The 23343-nt window shown below is 45.9% G+C and overlaps 1 protein-coding gene across 4 annotated transcripts in view; it reads left to right on the top strand.

Moving 5' to 3' along the window:
* Positions 1-8144: 8144 nt before the first annotated feature.
* Positions 8145-23343, top strand: part of LOC146798199 (uncharacterized) — a 485077-nt gene continuing 469878 nt past the window's right edge. For 3 of the 4 annotated variants that reach the window (XR_014969125.1, XR_014969124.1, XR_014969123.1), the window contains exon 1: positions 8145-8273. Coding sequence is in view for 1 of the 4 variants with exons in the window: in XM_085627943.1 (XP_085484069.1) it covers positions 8179-8273 (95 nt within the window). In the remaining 3 variants the exon portion in view is untranslated. The remainder of the gene's footprint in view (positions 8274-23343) is intronic. The other variant, XM_085627943.1, reaches the window with a different exon arrangement.

Raw genomic sequence — 23343 nt, 5'->3', positions numbered from 1 at the left:
TGATCTTCAATGTCTGTAGAAACATTCCAAACAGGAAAGCACCCCTTTAAATCTTATGACATGCATATATATCTCTGTAAATAGTCAGTTGTATTCAAGGTGCAATAAGTGTATTTATTAAACTCCACATAATAACATTAATTGAATAACTGATCACAAAGACCTCACCTTCGGTGTTGAACGGCAGAGAAAAGGATTTAACCAACCAGTATCTAAGCTTCCCAATATGCAGTCCAGGACTCAGATCCAGACTTCTCCACTTGACCAAATTTGTGATCCCCGACCCATCCCTTTACTTCACTATCATCTTCCTTAACTATTCAGTTTGATAGCACACTGGAGTAATTCAGTACAGGGTATGTCCTTGTCAGTTTTAGGCCGGACTGAAACTCAAACAATAATGTATCTGTTCAATAGAGTTCTTAATTTTAAACAAAAATAGGGCAAGCTTGTAATCTTCTTTTTCTTTTCTTCAAGATATTCCGACGTCCAACCACCCAGCAGGAATTCGCCCTTGTTATGTTATGTGTTATGTTATGTTAGCCGGATTTGTATCGCGCACAGCTGCCCCAGCAAAGGGGCGTCCCGGCGCTTAAAAGAAAAGAAGAAAAGAAAAGGCCAGGCGTGAGTCCTTTCACTTCCTCTGTTTCTAAGTTTAATTAGAGAGCAGAGAGGTAAGTGATCGAGGGTTTCCCGATAGTAGCCCACACCCGTGGTTTAAATGATAATCAGTCTCAGAAAGGAAACAAAAGAAAATAATACAACACAGGAAGTCTTGTTATTCCCACCAGACTTCTATGGGTCAGTATCAAATTAGCATGATTCAGATCAGCAACAGATAGCGAGCTACTTCCCAACGGAGTGTACTGTTTTATAGAAGCCTGTTCACCTCACAATCCCATGAAGCATCTTCTGCCCCCCTCCTTCCCAGTATCCCTTGCTCTACCTGGCTGAGCCATGTTTCTTCAGAAATGTGGCTGGACTTTAAGTTCTGTTGGGGGTTTCAATGGAGTTTTCCATCTCAGTCCCACAATAATGGCGCCAACTTGGATACGTCTTCTACGTCTTCCAGGGTTTTTGTCGGGTGTTTACCAAATGCAGCGTTGGTACGAGATGGAGGGAGGTTGTTGAACCCGAGGCTTTTCTCCTGCTCCTGAACTCTCAGGACAGAAGCCAGGTAAGTTCCAGCTCCATTCTCTTTTTCTCCGCTTGGTCTCCCATGTCTTCTCCGTCGCTGACGACCTTCATTTCCAGATCTCACCTTTTCCGTTCTCTATCGTAGGTCTGAAAGACCCAGCATCACTCTGTGATATGTCCCATGTCTCTTCTGTGATCACCTCCATATGCAGACTGAGAAGGAGAGACATATCTGCCTGTTTGTTTAGAAGAGCTATCAAGCGACTGTGGGGACAAAGAAGATTGCTTGAGTAAGGGTTTATTACTTAAAATGACATGCCAAAGTATGTCATCCCCTTCTAAGTCCTGCGTGAGACTTGTCTTACAATGCTCTACAAAAACAACCCACTTATATATGTTTAATATAAATAATTTTGCCTCATATTTAGTAAAAAAATACTCTATAGAAGTAGAGAACATGAAAAACTGACATTGTACGAACCCCTTCCCGAGGGCCACAGTGCAAGCACGGGTCACTGGGCCCAACTGTGGGAGTTGAGGCCTTTTACTCCTGATGTTACAGGGCCCGATTTGCTATGGATTCTGAGTAACTAGGCCAGGTAGCTCTTCTTTACTTGTTTCTCAGGGTATGCGTGATCCGAGCAGTCCAAGGCTCTTCTGGAAGGGGGGATACAGGACATTAAACAAGGGCTCATAACTCAAAATACGAGCAGCAGCAGCAATAAATCATTGTCCAGTCAAATACTGTTTTATTTCTACCTCCTTCCACACAAAGGAAAATACACCATTCACAAAACAGTTACGCAGTCCACCTTCAGGTTGGGGCTCTAGTCTTCCTTTGGCAATTCCGTAGCCCCCTCCCTCCTCATGTTGACGATAGTGGTTTTGCCCCATTAGTGACATCCAGGATATGCACCACTAGCAGTCCGAGTCTCAAGAGTCAACTTTGACTCTAATTTGAAGTCAGTAGACTTCCAGTGCTACCACGCTAACTAGTAGTGAGTTCCCCTGGGGCCAGACAGCTCTGATATCAGTTTTACCAGCACCAGCAGGCGGGAAGCGCCTGGAGTTCCTGACACACCCTGCCCATGGTTGTCTGAAGCAGCTGCACCTGAATTCAGGTGAGTCTGCCACACACAACCTAGACAGCTGCACTTGGAAGGTGCGGAGTCTCTCATTCGCAGTTGAAATCCAGAAGCGACCGGAGGTTATCTGCGGCTTCTCCTGCAGGGAAAGAGTATGGTTCATCTCCTGGTGGGGGGTGGTTGCGTTGATCCTATTGTGGTTCCCTCGCATGGGCGATGCTACACAGGTGCTTCCATGGAGTTCTCACTTACCAGCAGGAGATTGCAGAACAGGTCTCAGTTCTTGATGGTCCCAGTAATCCCTCTGGAATACGGGGCACCATATCTCACAGTACATGGTGTTCCACCTCAACAGCACAGAGAAGTCTTTGGCTACGGCCCCTGCTGATTTATGGGGTTGCATTCCGCTATGGCCATAACCGCACACCAGTCTTTTTCCACAGCAGCTCCTCCTACTATATGGGGTCGCTGATTCGGCACTATCCCGAGGTTCTGACCCGATCGGTGCAGTGCGGCACACATCTCTCTTCTAGGCTGCTATCCCCCGCCAACTTTGCCCTGTATAGGAGCAACGACCCAATCGTTGCAGCTGCCATTTCATCACACATTGCAGAAGGAATTCACTCGACAGGGCTCCCTACTGGACCTTGCTACCTCCAACACTCTCCTCTTCCTCAGAGGGCACACTGGTCTTGGCAAGCAGGCAGCAACCAGTGCTCCAGGCTCCAGGGCAGGTGGTGTTGGATTCCCTGAGTGATGTCCCCTCCCCCAGCAAGGAGACTAACAGGCCTTGGCCCCCAGTTCTGGTCACAGGCAGGAGTCTTGTAGAGCTGCCCCTTCTCACACAGCCTGTCTGACTGCTCAGCAGATTACTATTTTGGGGGCCTCAAACTCCCTTTCTTATAGTCAATTTATAGAAACCAAATGTGATTTAGGTCCTACTACTTGAAGTGTTATGTTAGGGTGCTGTTTCTTTTGAAGGCTCCACTCCTATGCTCTCTCTCTCTTTCTTTTGAAAAGCAGTCTGTCACTTCAGGTGCAGCTCCAAAGCTAGTAGCCCCACAACACAGGCCATTAGAGGGACTAGAGTTAACACTTGAATATCAGCCACAGTGATAGGTGCATCAAGAGGTTAGGCCAGGGCCCCCAGCCCTACTCCTTATGATCCTCTTACCAGTCCCATCTCCTTCTTGAGATGTGGTCAGACTCCTTCCTTGTCACCTCTCACTCAATCAAAGAGCAGCCTTTGAAGTGTACATGGGAAACCTGGCTCTCTCCTCCCCAGTGTGTGTCCCACCCAGCTTCCAGGAATGCAGCCATACATGCGTTATCCATGTATAGCACCCTTCTAAGGCACACATACACCCAGCGCAGATATACCACTCCTGTGCTGTGCAGCACTTCACAACAAAGTGATGTAGACCAGGGGTGAGTTATGCACACAAGAGCGAAACTTTAAAAATGAGTGAACCTGTAGGCCTCATTTCAGTGACGCAGGTTAAAAAGGACCTGTTCAAGCCCCTACTGATCACTACACGGTATGCTACCACCACCGTGCTCGTGCTGCTTAACTGATGGTGAAGGCAGTAACCTTACATTACCATGCAGACTTTTCCATCCCAGCAGACATACTTTGGGTGACTCATGGCAACTCCATCAGCATGTGGGTATTTGCAAAGGTTTTATTTTACAAAAACAAAAAAACATTACTTTCAAAAAATGTCATTTCAGTGTTGCATTCACATGTACACAATTGAGACACTGATAAATGTTGAAAAATTAAAAAAATTCAATTTTAAAGCTCATATTATATTTCTTGTGACATTTGTTTCCGGATTTGCATTCTTTGATGGCTCTTGGAGCCAAACCTGACACATAGTTCTGCTCTGCCCAAAGCCATCTCTGGCCACAGTAAGAAATGTTGTGTCTCCTATGCCCTTGACTAAAGTCCTGCAGCAGCGTTTCCCAAATTCGGAGTCACAAGCTGAAATTTGGTGGGTCAGAAAATTCTAAGCAATAAAGATGACTTTAAATTCTGTTCACATTTGCCAGCTTCAAAGACAGAAGTCAAATGTCAGACTATGTCTTCTGGCAAATTTCTGCATGTTCTTTTAACATGGGGATTGGTGTTTACTTTTCTTTCTCTGACAGTAAAGTGAAAGGGGTTTTTACAGGAGTACAGGGAGAGTGAAAAGAAGGCTTGTGTATAGCGCTCTAATACCCGATTCGGGTCACGTTTGTGCTATATAAAACTCTGTAAAAAAAAAAAAAAGCTGTAGAATGTCAGGTTTTTTTGCAACCCACAACAAATTGTAAATGCCTGTAAATGAACTGTATGCATTCATCAGTTAGGAAAGCAAAAATGAAGCCATTTTTTGTATTTCTGAAATGTGCTGGGAACAGATTTTAATAGAATCAAAACAAATCAAGATACTTTTCTTGGTGATACACAAGGGATAAATATTCAAATAAACCAGATTTCCACACATTATTATTTGTGCGCTATATAGTTTTATCAGCAAAACTGTTCAAATTTACTTGCCAATTCAATGGAAAACATGCTATCTGTAAATGACAATGCTCTACCACAAGATGCTTTAGTTACATTCAAAAATAGCCCCGCCTAATGTCCTTTAAAGATAGGTGGGTTGTGAAAGTTGTTTGTTCTAAAAATTAGGTTGTGATTCTACTAGGTTTGGGAAGCACTGCCCTACAGGACATTTGCCAGAGTGGGACTGTCCAACTTCACCAGAGCTCCTGGTTCTAAGCCATAGAAGTAGAGTGACCTCACAGCAGGCCAACTGGAATTAAGCGATACAATTGTATTTTCTCCCACAATCATGGATTTGCCACATATTCCATCCTGCCGCGGGCGCTGCAGGTAGTAGCGGTGGGGGGTGGGGCCGGCTGGGGGGGGTGTTTCCAGAGACGACCACAAGGGAAAATAAAATAAATAATTCATTTTCCCTTGTGGTCGTCTCTTGGAATCCCCCCAGCCAGCCCTACCTCTGCAGCGGCCGCGGCTGATTCCATCATCTACACTATAATAAGAAAATATTACCCCCAAAATAATTTATTGCGCAACCGGATCACGCAGCGATGTGTGTTGCTGCACAATGGAAGGCCCTTCACAAAATTGGACTGGTCACCTTTCAATTGGTTATTGCTGTGTCTTAGTGTTAAACTGTTATCAATGAGGGGGAACCTTTGCTCAGACATATTAACGTGTAAAAGACAAAATAATGCTGTAATACAGTCACAAATTGTGCCACATTACACCACAAAATTCAGTCAGCCCTGCTGCATAATTTGGTCCTCCCCTGTTGCATAATTTCGGTGGCCATGCCTTACAAGTTGTTTGGTCAACAGAGATGCTCCCACTCTTCCTCCCATCAACCAGGCCTTCCAAGAGACCAGAAAAATATGTGGCTGTGTGCGAAAGAGAAAAAGGTGGAGGTCCATCGCCCTTTCAGGGCTATGGCTACTGTTGCACTCAGACTAAACACTAGGGGGCCTATTTACAAGCCCCTTGCGCCACTTTTGTGTCAATTTTAACATGGGGACAGTGACGTACAGGTACCTTTGGTACCTTTCTATATTGCCTTTCGGACCCCACCCAGTGCTGTACTTGACTGGCCACTTGGTGTACCTGAGTGTGTTTGCCAGCACCCTCTAGGACCTAGGCCAGAGTTTAGGTTTTCTAGAAAGGAAGCCATAACGTTCCATTACTTGCATATCTGAACCCAACGAGTAGAAGATTAAGAAAATACGGTTGTTTGTCAAAATGGGTGCCCCATAAAAGTATTTCACTATCTCGCCCATAGTCTGCAGGTTTCACGTGATTTAAAAATCTACACATAGGAGGAGTGGCGTAACGGAAAATGTGGAGGCCTCCCTTCAAAATGTAGCGAAGGCCCCCTGCTGCGCAGAGGCCATCGTTTGGTCCGTGCGGGGTGCTTAATTTAAATGCAGGGCTCAATTCATGGCATAACAACTATTGAATGTAACATTGGTAACATTTTGCTCGCTATAAGAATCTTACCCATATAGTGCCTTACTCTGCCCGGCCACTAACTGTCAGGGCTGCTTCATTGTTCCTCCTTCCAGGAACCCTGAAATGCCATATTCAGTTTGGCCACTGGTTGTCACTGTTGCACCACTGTATGATCCCAGCGGGACCTCGGAGAAAGTCGAACTTAACTGTGGGTGCCCCAGTGTTGGGCCAATGACATTCACCGCGCCGATGCTCTCCTCATGAGGCATCAGGGCAGTGACATCACAGGTGCTCGACGTCTTTGCACTGCTGCCGAATGTGTTGCTTATGTTTTTTTGCAGCTTTATATAGCGCGAACTCGATCCGAAGGTTATGGAGCGCTTTACATGAGCACCAGTAACATTTCCCACGGTCACATTTAAAATGTGGCAAAATCTGGGCAGATCACTTAATCTCCCTGTACCTAAAATAAATGTGACATTTATTTAGGCACAGGGAGAGTAAGTGATTTGCCCAGAATCACAGAATTTTGAGCCAACGCCAAGAATAGAAACTATTTTCCAGTTCCTACGTTCGTTCCGGGAATCTTAAGGGTTTTGGGTGTCCTAGGCCAAACATATTTTGGGCCCCCCTATTTGGAACAGTTTTGAATTCATGATCCAATTACAGGCCAGGTCGCTGACAGTGCGCTGTCACGTTGGTCCAGATTTTAAATGTGTTTACCTCTAATATTCAGGGATGTGTGTGTTCAATATTGTAACACAGCAGCTCACTAATATTACTGTAACTGATTTCTGTTACCCCCTCCCATTTTCTAAGTGTCAGTTCTTGTTTTGATGTAAAAGAAACGTTTTCTGGATTTTGCATTAAACATAAATACAACATTTATCTGCAAAATGTATGTAATAGACTCACGCATCCTCTACATTAGAAATACATGAAAGGAAAATGGTATTTTAAACAATCTGTTTAAGAAGTAATCAAGAGGGCAAGACTCTCTGCAGAGCTGGTTGTATCAGTACCCCCCCCCCCCCCTCCCCCCAGAAGCTGAGACCCTGGGCCAGAGCCCACTTTGCCCCCTTGAAAGGTCTCTGTGGTGGCTGTGGCCCTAACGCCACATCGTCTCGGCGACAAACACAAGGCCACTTAATATCCAGGGGTGTAACACAGGCCCCCCACAGCCCCCCGTGGTGCGGGGGGGGGCAAGCTCCAGGGGGCCCCCACAGCACACCACTCTGGGTGCAGAGCTCCTGATTGAGCCTGGAGGGGGCCCCTCCACGTGTCTTGCAGGGAGTCCCCCTCAAGGTTCGTTATGCCAGTGTTAATATCCAAATGTACACCCATTACCAGGGCTTTAAGTGGGCCGGGTATCACCGGGTCTGAGCACCAGGCAGTTTTTTATAGGGGTCCTCGAAACAGGTCTCTATCGAGCTCTGTTTAGTGCCCAGGCACAGGGGTCCGTTTTTTTCCGAACTGCAGTGACAGCAGGCACATGGATGTGCGCGTGCTCACACCACTCACTTCTCACTACTGGAGAAGTTACCGCATGACGTCACCCAGGTGTGCATTATAGGGGCAGGGAAATCCTTTCAAGAGAGTCATTTTCTCTCTGTATTTCCCTTCTCTGTTTGAAACTCGGGAGCAGCAACATTGTCGTGGTGTCACCAGGGTTTCAATTGGAAGCTTTTTCAATATTTTATACAACAAGACTGCTAATTCATCTTATGCAACTAACAACCGTTGACAAAGCCAATAGTCTTGACTTGTTGTAGGTATGATGTTACTTGTTGAATCATATCTGGATACAATGACAGAAACAGCAAATTACACGTACGCGGCACACTATGCTAAGCACAGATTTTTAGGTTATGTATTTTTAAAGCCACGCCCTTAATTACACTGGCCACGCCCCTTTGAGAGACCCCACAGTTCTTTCATCCCACTGAAAGCCTTGTTCATCACATGGGTCCTCCCGGCAAGCCCAGAGGTAGCGAGAAGGGCCTCCCACACACAGAAGATTTGGTAGCTCCGGACGTGTCGATGGTCCCGAAGATGAGGTAGGAAGAAACCGGGCCTGCTCTAACGCCGAGTAGGAAAGTGAGGACTATTCGCGAACAGCCTTCCCCCTCTCTCCTTGCCGCCAGTGTCTTTCATTTCACATCGACCTTCAGTGAGGTGTGTGGCGGGGGGCGAGGAGAAGCCTCGCCGGGGGAGAGAAAGCAGGTATAGATTGAAAGCCGCTTTAGAAAGCCGAGAGAAAGGGTCGCGGCAGCTGGGGCGCGCCGCTCTCCATTCTGTGTCCAGATGGAGGAGCCAGCGGGGGGAAAGAGCAAAGAAGGCGGCCGTGGTGGCTAATGGAACTTATTTATGTACCTGGTCCCCTGGTATTTCAACTCTCACTACCCACTCCTGCAGGTGCCCCCTCCCTCTCACAGCCGAAGGCAAGGGAGGTGCAGTCAGTCAGCCAAAAGGTACCAATTATCCTAGTATTATTCACCAACCGAATTGTCTGTTTATGTTTTAATAGTGGGAATTATTGCCACACAATTAAATGGTACGTATTTAGTCAACCCGGAGAGCGAGGCAGGTTATGCATGTTTACCTCAGGATGCGAACTTGGCAACCCCCGGGCTGCTTGACTGACGCCTGCTGTAGGCGGCGCTCAACCTCCTGGGCGGGTCTGGCGGTAAATCCTTTGCTTCCTCGTTAACTCTTCCAGCTGAGGAAAAAAGCGGGCTGTCGGGAAGGAGAGATTTGCCGAATGCATTAGCAACACGCCTTAAACCCGGTTTAATAATTACTGAGCTGATTAGCAGGCACAGATAAGGTGATCTGCTCGTGTCAGACTGAAATCATCTGATCGACAGTATCGATCTACCTGGCTTTGATCACCGGGTAGCGAAGGTAATGGCACAGACGATTCCCAGACAAGCATTTTAACTAGCGATCTTAGCATGTTTCAGTCTACAGAGGAGTCTACAGGGCCTAATGACTAAAAGTTTCATAGACGCGCAAAATGCATTAAAATCACTCGGCGCGAGAATCCGCACCCTTTCTATCAGGGTGTGAGGTGTTTTTCGCGACCGCCGACTCAAGGGAGAAAAGGCGGTATAATCCAGCAGTGGGAAAATAGCAACATTTTTTAAGTGAACGAAAAGGGAATGTGGTAGTTTCGGATCAGAGCCCAAAGCTTCATTTTCAACATTAATGTGTAGAACTTGTATAGCTGTTCTGGGGGAACGGCGCTGCCTGCGCGCTACTAGAAGTCAGTTTTAGAGGCTCTAGATTTATTTGCCTTTTCCTCTGACTTTAAGTTGTTTTATCCATAAGATGGCAATTTCCCCCTTCCTGGGCGCTAGTCCCACATGCTGCACAAATGACTGACACAGACACGAAGAGTTAGTGGATATAATTGGCCACGAGCATGTGCGCCCAGGCCCTTTTATGTAAGTGTCACCTGACTGGTGACGCCAGTTGGATGGGTGTGGGGTGGGTGTTATCACTGCTCCTAGGGAGGGGCTATTACATGATGTGTCTAGCAGAAGACTACATTCTCTGCTTTGGGCTCCCACCATTTTTACCCTCTCACCCTGGGCTCCTTTACCCCCACCCCGCTGCTGCCCCTCCCAGCCCTGTTTAGTTTCCTGCCAGCCCAGGTATTTGTCAATAACCATGCCACATGCAGAAAGTAGTTGTACACATCTTTATTCTGCTGCATGCACGTCAGAACTCAACATTCGAAGCTTGCCTCCAACTCATCTCTCCGATGCTTATGTCACAGGCCTACAGTGTACAGTGGGAAACAGAGGAGTTCCAACGTTCTTATATTTGCCAGACACTAAAGGGCATATTTAACCCCTTGGCTGCGGCAGGAATTCCGCCGCAGCGCTGGGGGGGGGGTTTGGGGGCAGCGCGGTGGCGCTGTGCTCATGACGGAGCCACTCCGTCATGAGCCACGGTTGAGCTGTGCTAATGACGGAGTGGTTCCGTCATGACTCCGCCCACTGCGCTAATCGCCCGCACAGGCGGGGAATCAGCGCAGCGTGGGAGGAGCAGCGGCCAACGGCCGCAGCATGACGGAACCACTCCGTCATGAGCACACGGCACCCGTGGCTCATGACGGAGTGGTTCCGTCATGAGCGCTGAAAGGGTTAAGAGGAAGTGGCAGAGTGCGGCGTTGGCCTCCTTGGCTTAACGCCGCTTCTGAAAATGCAGGGCTGCACCGTATTTATAAAGATACGGTGCAGCCCTGCATTTCCCCCTTACTGGCGCTAATTTTACCGCCTAGCACCAATGCAGACACCCTTGCACCACAGTGCAAGGGTGTCTGCGATGCAGGGGAAGATTGTTTATGTGCAGGAAGATGTCCCTTCCTGCACATAAACAATGTTTAAATGGCGTTTTGTAACTTCTATGGTGCTGCTTAATGCAGCACACATAGAAGTTACAAAACTTCTTTTTAAACAAAAATTATTGTTCAATGGGGTTTTGCTGTTTCCAAGTGTGCTGCACAATGCAGCATACAAGGAAACAGCAAAATGAGGAGAAATTAAACATTTCTCCTTGTTGCGCCAGGGTAGGACCAGGTTTTCCTTGGTCTTAATTTTGGCGCTGCCCCATATTTATGCTGCCTTGTAAATATGGGGCAGCGTCAAAATCAATGGGTGTCGCAGTGGACCGCCCACCGCAAAACCCATTGCCCTCCCCTTTCAGGCCAAGTATAGTGTGAAAGGGTGCCTTATTTAGAAGGCAGCGTTAAGCCACGTTAAATGGCTTAATCTTGCCTTGTAAATAAGGCGAAGCCCCTATCATCACCACAATGTCGTGAAAAGTGATGTTGCGGTGGCTATAGGGGCTTGTAAGTATGCCGCTACATCTCTCGCTATGTTAAATAAAGTTGCACGTTTTTCACAATAAATAAATAAACAAAAAAATACATGCTTCAATACATAGATTTACAGCAATTCTAACTCTTCAATTAAATGCTGTGGCACCTGAATCACATGTCTTTATCGGGTCATTGGAGATCGGGATCTGGCAGTCAAGGTGTAAGCGATCTGCACAGGTGAGGTGGAATCATCAGCAGACAAAGAATCATCAACAGTCTGCCTGGATCCAGTCTCTACATTGACATATGTTCGGTGAGTGATTGGCCACATGTCCAAAATGAGAGGGATCTCTCATAAGGCACTTCCCAGTCACTGTTGGACTTGGCTCTTTTTGCAGGGTTATCCCCAAACGTTTTGCTGCTTCCTCCTATTTTTTCCTGACCTTTTGTTGTTGACTATAGGACTCTGGGCACTTTACCACTGCTAATAAGTGCAAAAGCGCCTATGCTTTCTAGGTAAATTGTGTTTATGGATTGGTGTATCCATGATTGTCATATTTGATTTACTGGTAAGTCCCTAGTACAGTGCACTGTGTGTGCCTGGGCCTGTAAATCAAAGGCTGCTAGTGGGCCTGCAGCACTGATTGTGCCACCCACATGAGTAGCCCTGAAAAGGTATCCCAGACCTGCCACTGCAGTGTCTGTGCGTAGTTGTTAACTGCCATGTCGACGTGGCAAGTGCACCCACTTGCCAGGCCCTAACCTCCCCTTTTCTTATATGTAAGGCACCCCTATGGTAGGCCCAATGTACCCTCTTGGACAGGGTGAAGTGTATGTGAAAGGTATGTCAGGTACTGGTGTGTGTGACCTGTCCTGATAGTGAAATACTGCCAATTTAGTTAGTTTGAAAGGCTATCTTGCCCCATAGGATAGAATGGGAAATGCTTTGTAACATCTTGCAAGTATAACTACCCTCTGGGACAAGATAGTGTGCCTCCTGACAGCACCTTTGCTTCTGTGCCCGGATCTGTAATGTGGCGTAGGCGCAGAGCCAAAGGGATTCCCTCATTTGCATGAGACCACGCCACCATGCAAATGAGGGAATGCCCTCTGATGATGGCGCTGGTGCTTTATGTATGCCAGTGCTATAGATATTACAGAAAGGGCTGCACATGTGTCTGCAGCCCCTTCTGTAATACCAAAGTGCCACAGGGGCTTGCAAAGCGAGCGCTAATGCCCGTTGCGCCCCTCGGACAGTTCTATAAAATAGCCCCAGGTGTCCTCTCCTTATTGTGACCCGGTGAAGGGCACAATAAGTTTCCTGCTTCTACTCTACAGTCGATAAGCGAGGCCAGTTTTTATTTGGTGTATTGTGTATCACTTGCATTTATATATAGCTTCATACTCTTAATGAGGCCCTAATGTGTGTTTGTGAACGAGTAACACACCACTCATGGGGAGTGCTTTGGATTGAAGAGTTTATGACTGTGATATTGGCTATATGGGTAGATGGTGATATCGTGATTGCGGACCAGACATGAGCTCTTATCTGTTGCTGCTCCTACACATGACTGAAATGAAAAAGACTGAGGGATAGGACACATAAGTTTTAAGAAAAGGTGTTTGGATTGATGAAGTGTGAGACTGCATTGTGGCCTATGTGAAAAGGGTTTTATTGTCGTTAATGCATAGCAGATACTCTTCTAACTGTTGCTGTTTGTTGTGCTGCCAAATGGATGCAGTCATGCATGCTTGCGTTTACAATTTTTGGAGATGTCTGTAACCTGTAGTTCACACCAGTAGACTATGAAGCTAGTACCTATACAATCCACCAAAGCTCATGCTCTAATGGGTCCTTCTAAGCAACATTTTTTCATATGCTTAATTTACGAAGGTGTTTGCCGGTGCTTGGCGCCTGCACTTATTTCTACACACCAGTACATTTTTATCCACCACATGGTGGTGCTCTGCATCTATTTTATAGCAGAATTAATCCGTGAAAGACGGAATATTCTAGTGTACTTTTTAAACTAGCCCGTACGCACTGTGTAATTAGCTTTTGGCAGCAGTGGCTGTAGCTGATGCCACCTGCAATGGGCACCGTAGAAATAGTTTGGGCACTGGCACTTATTTTTCTTTTACAAATTAAGCACTGACTGGCCAGGGCAGTTGTACATTTCCACGACTCATCCAAGGTGTTACGTAGATTGACTCGTATTAATGGGTATTATACGTCCAGCCATGGTATCAGATTTCAGGGTTAGCCCAGCAGTGGCAGATCAGGTTTGGAAATGGTGATGCCCTTGGACACATGGCCTGCAGACCCTGATGGAGCACCTAGGTTACCAGTAATATCGCAGGTTACCGTTCAAGCCTGTGACAATGTTCACAAAAACCCACGGATAGTCGACTAGTATATTTCGATTCAAGCAGTATCATTTACAATTAGCTGAGTTGTAGGATAAATGAGGATTGGAGTGGCTTCTAACACTCCACAAGGGAACAGGCCTGTAATATCTTTTGGGGGAAACTTCACTCAAGTCGCGAAAAAGTGCACACATTTGTATTTTGCCCTGCTATGTATATTGGTTGAAAACTATTTAGCAACTGTGAGAGATCACCAATTTGTTGATGGTTATTGAATCAAGAACACAATCCAGGAAAAAGACTGCCCATGATGGCAGTTTCTTTAGAAGCAAACTTTGAGTTTAATTTGCACCTGTTCTTGATAGGGTAACAAAAAACCCAAATGGCAAACTATAAGGCTGCATAGTGCCAATAAAGTGAAATATGGGACATTTAGGCCCCCAAAAGAAATAAAGAAAAAGTTTAACACACAAAGCAAGAAAATCCTAGATTGAAAAAAACAGAATTAAGATATATATTTGTATGTGTGGTAAAATGTAGATATGTGTGGGTATATATAATTTTTAAGGCATAGTGGCGTATAAATTATGCAAAAAAGAAGCAGAGAATTCTGGGTAGTTCCCAAGTTAAGGTGGAGAGGGGCTCCTGTCTAGAGCACCCTGCAACAGTGATACTCAGAATTTGCTCCCATCAAAAATCTGCTTTTCTATCAGAGTTTTTAAGCATATAATTAGCACAGTGCCATCCATGCTGAGGCAGAAAGGGTCAAAGTTCCATTCCAAGTTCCTTCGTTTTGTGGGTCCCTTGTGATAATATGGTATGCATGTTGCAGAACCATCAGACTAGCCCTTCCCTCACACTGGCATAGCCATACTGTCACACACCACTTTCTGTCATGATTGATGGGTGCCTTGAATATGTAGTGGAGGAGTTGCTGGATTCCCAATGAGTTTGAGGGGAGTTGCAATATTTATTGGTATGGAATGTCTATGATGCTTCAGAGTGATCCTGGGAATCTGCTTTGTATGTAAGAGCTCCTAAACCAGTTAAAGAATTCCATAAATGGTTTCTCTGGAAACCAAACCCACAGCGTGTAAGGTGGCAGCTATTCAGGGATAGGACTGTCAAGAAATGGACCCAGAGTCAGGGTTCTCCAGGGGCTAGGTATCTGGAAACAACACAACAGGGAGTTAATTTTACCCATTTCATCCCGGTTCATTTTACTGAGCACCAATGGAAAAGCTTTGGCTTACTTTTGGCACCTGTTTTCATCATGTTATGGGCCAGTCCAGCTGTGGCCAGTGTTTATCTTTCAAGCTGTTGCGATTCCCACCCAGTACCACAAGTTCTGTAGGATAAAAAATCATGCTTCCGAGTTGGTTGTGTCTGTAAAGAGGTTATTGCAAGAAACAAAAGTTGTGAGTCTGCTATAGAGCGTACCTGCAAGAGAATCCCCATAGCTGGCAACTAAAGACAAGCTCCCTCAATCAAAGGCAAGGTGCAAATTTATAATGTTCTACAGACAGTTTATAGTATTGATCACTAGATTCTCACAGAGAAGCACGTGCGATGCTGGGCTCATGAAAGCTGCTCCACAGCCTTCACAAGTAACAATAATGTAAAAAAAAATTCAGCTCCGCAATCTCGTTAACTAATTCTGTCTCGAATGCCTAGGCGATGCTTGCCTTGCCACAGAAATGGGACATATCTGAGCTAAAAGACCTAGGGCCTCATGTAGGTAGCCAAATACCGGTCGGTAACGGCCGATTTTCGGTAATTTTACCGTTACCGACCGGTATTTTGGCTAATGGTATGTAGGGGGACAATTTTTGGTGTCGGAATTTACCGAATCGTTAAAATTACCGAATCGGTAATAATACCGAATCGGTAATGTTACCGATTCGGTAAATTCCGACACCAAAATCGAGATGTAGGGGGAGTGTGTGGGTGTGTTTTAGAGTCGGTATTTACCACCAACTTTTAGTTGGTGGTAAATAATTAAAGTATGTATTAATGCATTTTTACGCGCGTAGCAGTGTGCAATGTGGCATACATACATGCCCTTAGGGCATGTATGTGTGCCACATGTGCACACATGGCCGAATCAGGGGTGCAACAGGGTGTCAATGTGACACCCTGCCACCCATGCAAGTGTTCCCCCCATTACCGAATCTGTATTTACCGATTCGGTAATGAGGCATACCTTCCCATCAATGGGAAGGTATGCCTCATTACCGAATCGGTAAATACCGATTCGGTAATTACCGAATAGTAACGAATCGGTAAAAAATACCGACTCATTACCTACATACGAGTTACCACTTCTAAAATACCGATTCGGTATCGTTCGGTATTTTAGAAGTGGTAACTGGTATGCTACCTACATGAGGCCCCTAGTGCTTATAGGGTAGTATTCACATAGATCAAAAATATCTCTCATATTTTTCACTAGTAATTCCAAGAAATTTCCATTTGAATTGGCTGGAAATCCATTTGAACTGTAAACTGAGTAATCCCTGTGACTCGTCGCAGGTTTTTCCCTCCAGTAACCTTCCCTCAACTTTGGATGTAAACTGGTGCCCTAAGCCAGTTATTTAGTTTCCCTATGACTTCTAAATACTTTCTTCATTGCTGTGAACCTGATGGTTAACCAGGACTAGGCACAATCCCCTGGTACACCCTTCACGAGAAAGTGGCGGGGGACTCTCCTTAAGGAAAAGGACCTTCCTATGACTTTGTGGAACATGCCTTGGGTCCTGCTGACAAAAAAGCTGGTAGGCTAGAAGGAGATACCCACGATGAATAGACCAGCTCTTGAGGTGCCTGATACTATCAAGATGCAACGATGCCAGCAATCAGCTGTTATTATAGGAGCTCCCAGTTGATGAAACCCTCTTGATCAGTTGGCCCTTTGTGTGCTGCTTTTTGCTCCTGTGTCTCACGCAGCTTGGTGTTTGGCACACAGGCTTGTATCTCAGTGGTGTGCAGGCATGACTTGGAATATGCAAGGTTCCCTCCAGAGCCACCACACTTTGTCCTGTTGGGCAGTACATTTTAATAGACTTCACTGCACCATGTTGAAGTGTTGTCAAAGTCAGACCGAGTACCCTGAAGTTTCTGATCATTGGAAAAGGCTAATTTTGTCCTGACCTTCAATCTAAGTTTGGCAGCCGCAGCTGCAACTACTGAAGGTAAGAGTGGTGCGCCATGTTGCCGACTGGGGGGGGGAGTTAGAGAGAAGACCACAACGTTGTTCTGCTTGGGTTTTCGGATCAGATAGAACCCGCTCAACAGAGCCTCTCTAACCCAGCCAGAACGTTACCCCCTCCCTAGGGCCTATTCACACCTAAGAAACCACATGTATATATACCACCTAAGGACAGGGAATTCCTACTATATATATATATATATATATATCTATCAAGACCTCTTATAATACAAGTGGCGGCCTCGCGGTCCCAAATGGACCCAGGACTTCCTGCCCAGACGGCAGCCTCAGCCTCGCGGTCCCAAACGGACCCAGGACTTCCTACCCAGACGGCAGCCTTAGCCTCGCGGTCCCAAACGGACCCAGGACTTCCTACCCAGACGGCAGCCTCAGCCTCGCGGTCCCAAACGGACCCAGGACTTCCTACCCAGACGGCAGCCTTAGCCTCGCGGTCCCAAACGGACCCAGGACTTCCTACCCAGACGGCAGCCTCAGCCTCGCGGTCCCAAACGGACCCAGGACTTCCTGCCCAGACGGCAGCCTTAGCCTCGCGGTCCCAAACGGACCCAGGACTTCCTACCCAGACGGCAGCCTTAGCCTCGCGGTCCCAAACGGACCCAGGACTTCCTGCCCAGATGGCAGCCTTAGCCTCGCGGTCCCAAACGGACCCAGGACTTCCTGCCCAGACGGCAGCCTTAGCACGAGTTCATCCTATAATTACCACGACATACAACAAGGGAATCAGTGTTACTATGTATCAGATCACACAAAGACTACTAGTTGAGCACAACCTGTTCCCCAGTTCGAGGGGCTCTTTTCTCCCTTATTCAGTTACCACCTACCTGATCAGGATTAACATCTGTTCATGTCAAGTCACAGCTGACTAGAAGAATAGGCTACCCTCTTATACAAGAACACGCAGCACATGTTGATTCACTACAAACTGGATACTTTATTTAGTCACTACATACACGCTCACAGAACATAATACATATCACATATAACCTGCAAAGAAAAGTGAAAGATTAAGTTGTACACTCTAATAATAAAGGGGTTGACATCACCTTGGTCGTATGTAGCCTGCACTCAATGGTCATCTAGCTTCCCTTCTCGTCTGTGCCTCGGCTTCGCCTGGAAGTCACACCTCCGCAGTCACGGATCTACTCCCTTCTCCTTCTCCGAGTCACTGGGACCTCTTCCTCATCGGCTACTCTCTTTTCTCTTTGGCTATTCTGTTAGAAGAATATCTATCTCTCGGTTTTTCTCCACCTTCAAGTTTGTCATCTGTCTTCCCTGGAATAAGTAGTAGCTTTACTGCTAACGGCCAGGTGCCGCCTACGGACTAAAAGCCAGTGCCAGTATCTGCCTCAGACTTTCACTAATATAGAGGTGCATTTTCTCATGGAAAATTCCAGCCCGTAACCTGCCGCCCACCAAATTCTTGTACCTCCCCGTACCAAGGACACGTTCCCAGCCGGCCGGCCTGATGTAGTGTCTTCGGCATGAAGAAAAATACAATCCTTCGATAAGGGCCGGCCTGAACCGGTTCTCTCCAAGCGAATAACACCTCATAACTAAAACATCACCCTCGACCTAGAAACTTTCCAAGCTGCCGGAGCGGAAGGAAAGATGGAGTCTCTCCCGTTTAAGGCCTACCAGGCCTGGATTCAGCACGGCTCCATGAAATACCCTCACTATAGAACAGATTACCCCTAATACTAACGAATCTATCCTCTAGGATATATGTGCAAACCCTGATCTATGGGTAAGAACACAGGATCATGTCGAAGTGCCTAATAAATAGGCTCTATACGCTACTCTAACCCTTAGACTTGGATGGAAAGAGACTGAAGTCACATTAGTTCCCCTTAATCACAAGAGAGCTGGGAAAATCGAGCAGTACAAACGTAAAATAAATTCTTAATTTAATTTTTCCTTGTGGTCATCTCTTAAAATTCCCCCCTAGCCCGCCTCCCCGCTCCTACCTGCAGGGGCCGCGGCAGGTTATGTCCTAAAGCTTGTCGACGAGCCAGTGATCCCACTGGGTGTTGGATGGATTTGCGGAATGTATGCATTTGGAAATCTCAAGCTCTCCAGCACTGGCTCTGGCATGCGAGTAAGCTATCTATTATTTGGCTTGTTGCCCAGAGACACTGTTTTAGCAATTCCCCATGAAAGTCATTATTGCTAAGAAGTTTGATCTCTAATTTAGAAGTGACCTGTTTTGACTCGTCTGCTTTTGTCTGACATCAAACTGCCGTGAGATAGAAGAAGCTATTTTAGTAAGCATGGCCACGGTCGGATATCCTTCGGAATCAGCAGAGAGAGCTGCTTAAGATAATTATTTCCATGTCGTTATCTGTAGAATTTTGAAACGTTAGTGAAATAGGTACTTTCCAACTTTTTTTTTAGCTTTAAAAACTTCAGTGTTGCCGCAATTTTAGAAAGTGGCTTTAAAAAACGACAAAGCACTATTTTGTAAGATTTCTCTTTCGAAATTTTTTTGGGAATAGATCATCTGTATGAATGGTTTTTAAACGATTCACCCACGGGCAAATTTATGGGAAATGGACGAATGTTGCAAATTTACAAAGCTGTGACCTTTTCAGTTTCACACACCCCTGGATAATGTGGACTGTAGGGGGCAATGGACATCATTGGTAGCTGACTGAACAGGGAGAATTGCTATGATATTTGGGGTCACTGCTGTGCTAAAGAATCTGGTTGGACTTTTTTATGTGAATTGCTGAATATAATTTCTTCACTTTTATTAATTTGTGTAAATAAAAACTTTTTTTTTAAATTTTAGTTTTTTATTATAGCTCTCGCAGGACATTGACCTTTATTGGGTGTTTCTTGATTGTACTATACTGCATCCAATTTCCTAACCTGGGGGCACAACCTAGCTCACGGTTTTTCTTTTTTTGACCTTACTACCCATTGATCAAAGACCCAAGTAGGGTCTTTGGCAGTTTTGATCAGTGTAGTAGTACCTAAAGCCATGGAACACCTGTTGTAAATTAGACTTGACATCTGCCTAGTAATCACAGACTCCCCCAGAACCTTGAACAAAAGCCAGACTCACTGTTATGTATTTCAAGAGATGTCCACAGCAGATTGTTGGTAGTGTCCATTACTTGCCAAATGCATGTTGGTGACCCTAAGTGCGTTCTTTAGGCATTACCCCTACGAATATGCTTTCCCGACATATGCACTTTGTCATTACTTACATGGCTTCTTTTGCTGCCAAATGGAGTCTCTGTGGCAGCAGCAGAGCAGGAATCTGACGCCGGACATTGGAACCATCCACCCATGATTTCCAAAGAGCAGCCGGACAAACCAGCAGGGCCAGGGTTGAAAAGGGAAAACCCAACTCGGTCCCTGTCCTGGTTTCTTCAACTGGACCAGGAACTGGAAACACAACCCTATAAGAAACTGGGACAGTGCTGGGGATCCTGTCCCTGCTGCTCTGTGTGGCTTCTTAGTGGCCTCAGGAATGCATTGAGGTGCGCACAGACAGCCACATTTTAGCAGATATACTGTGCTGCCTGAGGCATGCACAATATGTCTGATAAATAAAATGGATTGTGCCTGCTCGAGGGGATCTTACATGAACAATGGCCCTGAGGTGCGCCATCCACGTACAAAGTGCTGTGTTTTTAAACACCCTGTGGCTGGATCATTCCTTAGCCCCCGCAGCACCTCTCCTCATCTTCCTGACGAGGCCAAGAGGGCTGACCTGCACACTAGCGCTGTTTATGCAAACACTAAAGCCGTATTTTCGTGAACGCTACCAAATTAAATAATGTGCAGTGTGGGGCGAGGCAAGGGGCAGAATGTTGGCCTCACATGAGGCAGGGCTGCACCCTGGTGCCCCTGATAAGGAGCCGCCGCTGCTCAATTGTCTCCTCCTCCAAAGATTCTCCAAATGGTGATCTATTGTGCTCTTGTGTTATGCAAACAAGAGGTCTGAATACAAATGATTGTTTCTATTATTATTAACCCCTTGCGTGCGTATGATGGAACCACGCCGTCATGAGCTACGGGCGGCGTTTGCTCATGACGGCGTGGTTCGGTCATGCTGTGGCCGCTCCGCCCACGCGTCACTGATTCCTCGCCTGTGTGGGCGAAATAACGAGTGGGCGGAGTCGTGACGGAACCACGCCATCATGAGCACAGCTCGCCCGTGACTCATGATGGCGTGGTTCCGTCACGAGCATGGCGGCGCCGCGCTCACCCCGCACCCGCTCAGCGCCGCGACGGAATTTGCGCCGCGGCGAAGGGGTTAAGATTGTTGTTGTTTGTTATTATTATTATTATTATTAATGTTATATTTAAAAGTGATCCTACATTGTGGAGAAGTGTGGCTCAATGGTTAGAGCGGCAGACCCTGATGCAGAGGTCTGGCCCAGGACCAGGGTTCAATTCCCGCCTTGGCGGATCTTGGGCTCATAATTCCTCGGACCTGATTTCTCGCCTCGGTGCCTATTCTAATCATGGGTCCCACGCTGCAACTCTGGGCAATAGCTTGCTTAATCTCCACAACGGCCCCAACAGCGCTGGGATGCCTGGCTTCACCCTGGGGATGCCCAGAAGTGGACATTTCACAGGGAAAAACCAGAAAGGGTTCCCTAGCGGTATGAGTACAGCGCCGGGAAACCCCGAAATGGGGTAGCTGTGCGCTATATAAGTACAAACACATTTACAAATTTACATTGACCATGGCGCTGTAGTTCACTCCTATTTAATTTACATTGCTGAACAGCTGAGGTGAGTATGGAGGGGACGCATGTTAGGTGGACAGTGCTGGAAATGGGTGCATCCAACCGGTACTTGCACAGCTTGTTCCGTTTAAACAAGGCCTTTTATTGTGTCTTTTTGCAGTGGCACAATTCTGTTCTTTGGCCTCAATTCTGAGTCACAGACGTCAAACTTTGAAATTGGTGACATAAATGGCAGCGGTGAGTAGTGGCAGCTTCCGATGTCCGACTGTGGCATACATAATCAATATAAAATGCATATATCAAGAGTAATGAGCAAGCTATAATTGTTTAAGAATGGTTCAGGAAAATGCCAATGAGTGCATTTTGGAGAATAATTTGTGCTTATATTGGCTAACAATCAATGAGTTCTGAAAGGGCATTCGTGAAATAGGTCAATACTTTAATTGTCTTCCAGTCAAGCCTGACTCTCACCCGGGATGTTTTGAGTTTCAGCCTTTCGAGAATGTCTCTCTCTTTTTTTTTTTTTTTTTAAAGTGCCAAAACTGCATTCTTTAGCGCATGTTATAAACAATTAGCTACAAAGCCATGGATATTAGAGGCAGTTCAAGAAAAGTTTGGCATGCAATATCACCTAACTCATTTTTAAGATGTATGCACCATCATATTTCACTTCTGCATTCCACTTCCTTCCATTTCCTATCCTATTCCTTCCAAACAGATAGCCAATCGTAGTTTATTAGTTTGACTGCCAGTTTGCTTGAATGTGCCAGGGTGGACAATATAAAGTTATACCACTCAGTCTCAGACTGTAGACCGCAGAAGCAGACAGATCTGTAACTGCCATACAGTGCAGGCTTCAGACAACATTAAACGCACACAAAAGGAAAAAACTTTTATTATATTCAATTTATCACAATCTGCGCTAGGAAAACCCTAAGGGTTTATTAATACTGCCCTCACCCACTAGTTAGTGGCATGCTTCATCATAGGACTACTTATACACCCTGCTGCAGGCCAACATACGGGGTGGAGCGCAATTTTTTTTTGGGGGGGGGGAAACTAGGGATCCATTTTGCTGAGACAGTAATCAAGTTAAACTATCTAGGAGGGTACTCTCTTTATTCCTTTCTCCCTGGGTTCTTCCTGATGGGGTGAAAAATGTTTCGGGTGTACTTAGGAAATTAACGTCCCAGTCACCCTCTCTGCTTTTATCGACATGTTTCTGCCAAATTCTTCTGCGCCACTAGGGGTCATTAGCATTCCTCAGGATATAGATCCTGTTTACTGACCTCCAAGCATATTCTTTAGGTGAGGTTATTCGTGTTAACTATACTTGCCTGTTTAAGTAATACTCCAGGAACTTCCCGAGTTTCATACATCCATTCCAAAACTCAGAGAGTGAGAGTGGGACGTTGTCAGGAGTCACACTTACTCCAAGGAACGATCATTGCCCATTTGGTCCTCTCTTCACCTTGTGCCTGTCAGACGACATTAGTCATGAAGTCATAAAAAGCTTAATAAGTATACATCATGCCTTTCTACAATTCATTAAATGAAAGCCACAGCATGCATTGCCCTCTGCCTCCAAGACCCAAAAACATCAAAAATAGATCTATTTAACTTGGCATGAATTAGTCATTTCGTCTATAGACCTCAGCTTCTGATTGGAAATGTATGGACGTAGACACACTTCAAGATCAAATGGAAGATTTTTCTTTAGATAAATAGACTCAAATATTCCAAAAAAGAAAGAATTCCATGTTTGTGTATAAAATTATTTTGAAGCATACTTCTCCCTGCAAATTCTTCACCTGTTGAATATCCCAGACACCAGACCCGGTCCAGAAATGTCAGGTATAAGGTGGTAGGTGGCACTGGCTCCCACTCTTCCTCTACCTTCAAATGTTCTTGAGAGAAGAAAAGACACAAGAAGAAAAAGAAGTGAACTAAGGCATCTCATTGTTGATCAAAATTGAGGGGTAAATCGCTGCATCACACCA

This window comes from Triturus cristatus, chromosome 9, assembly GCF_964204655.1.
Source record: "Triturus cristatus chromosome 9, aTriCri1.1, whole genome shotgun sequence".
In the NCBI taxonomy this organism is placed as follows: Eukaryota; Metazoa; Chordata; class Amphibia; order Caudata; family Salamandridae; genus Triturus; species Triturus cristatus.
This window is presented reverse-complemented; position numbering and strand designations above follow the sequence as displayed.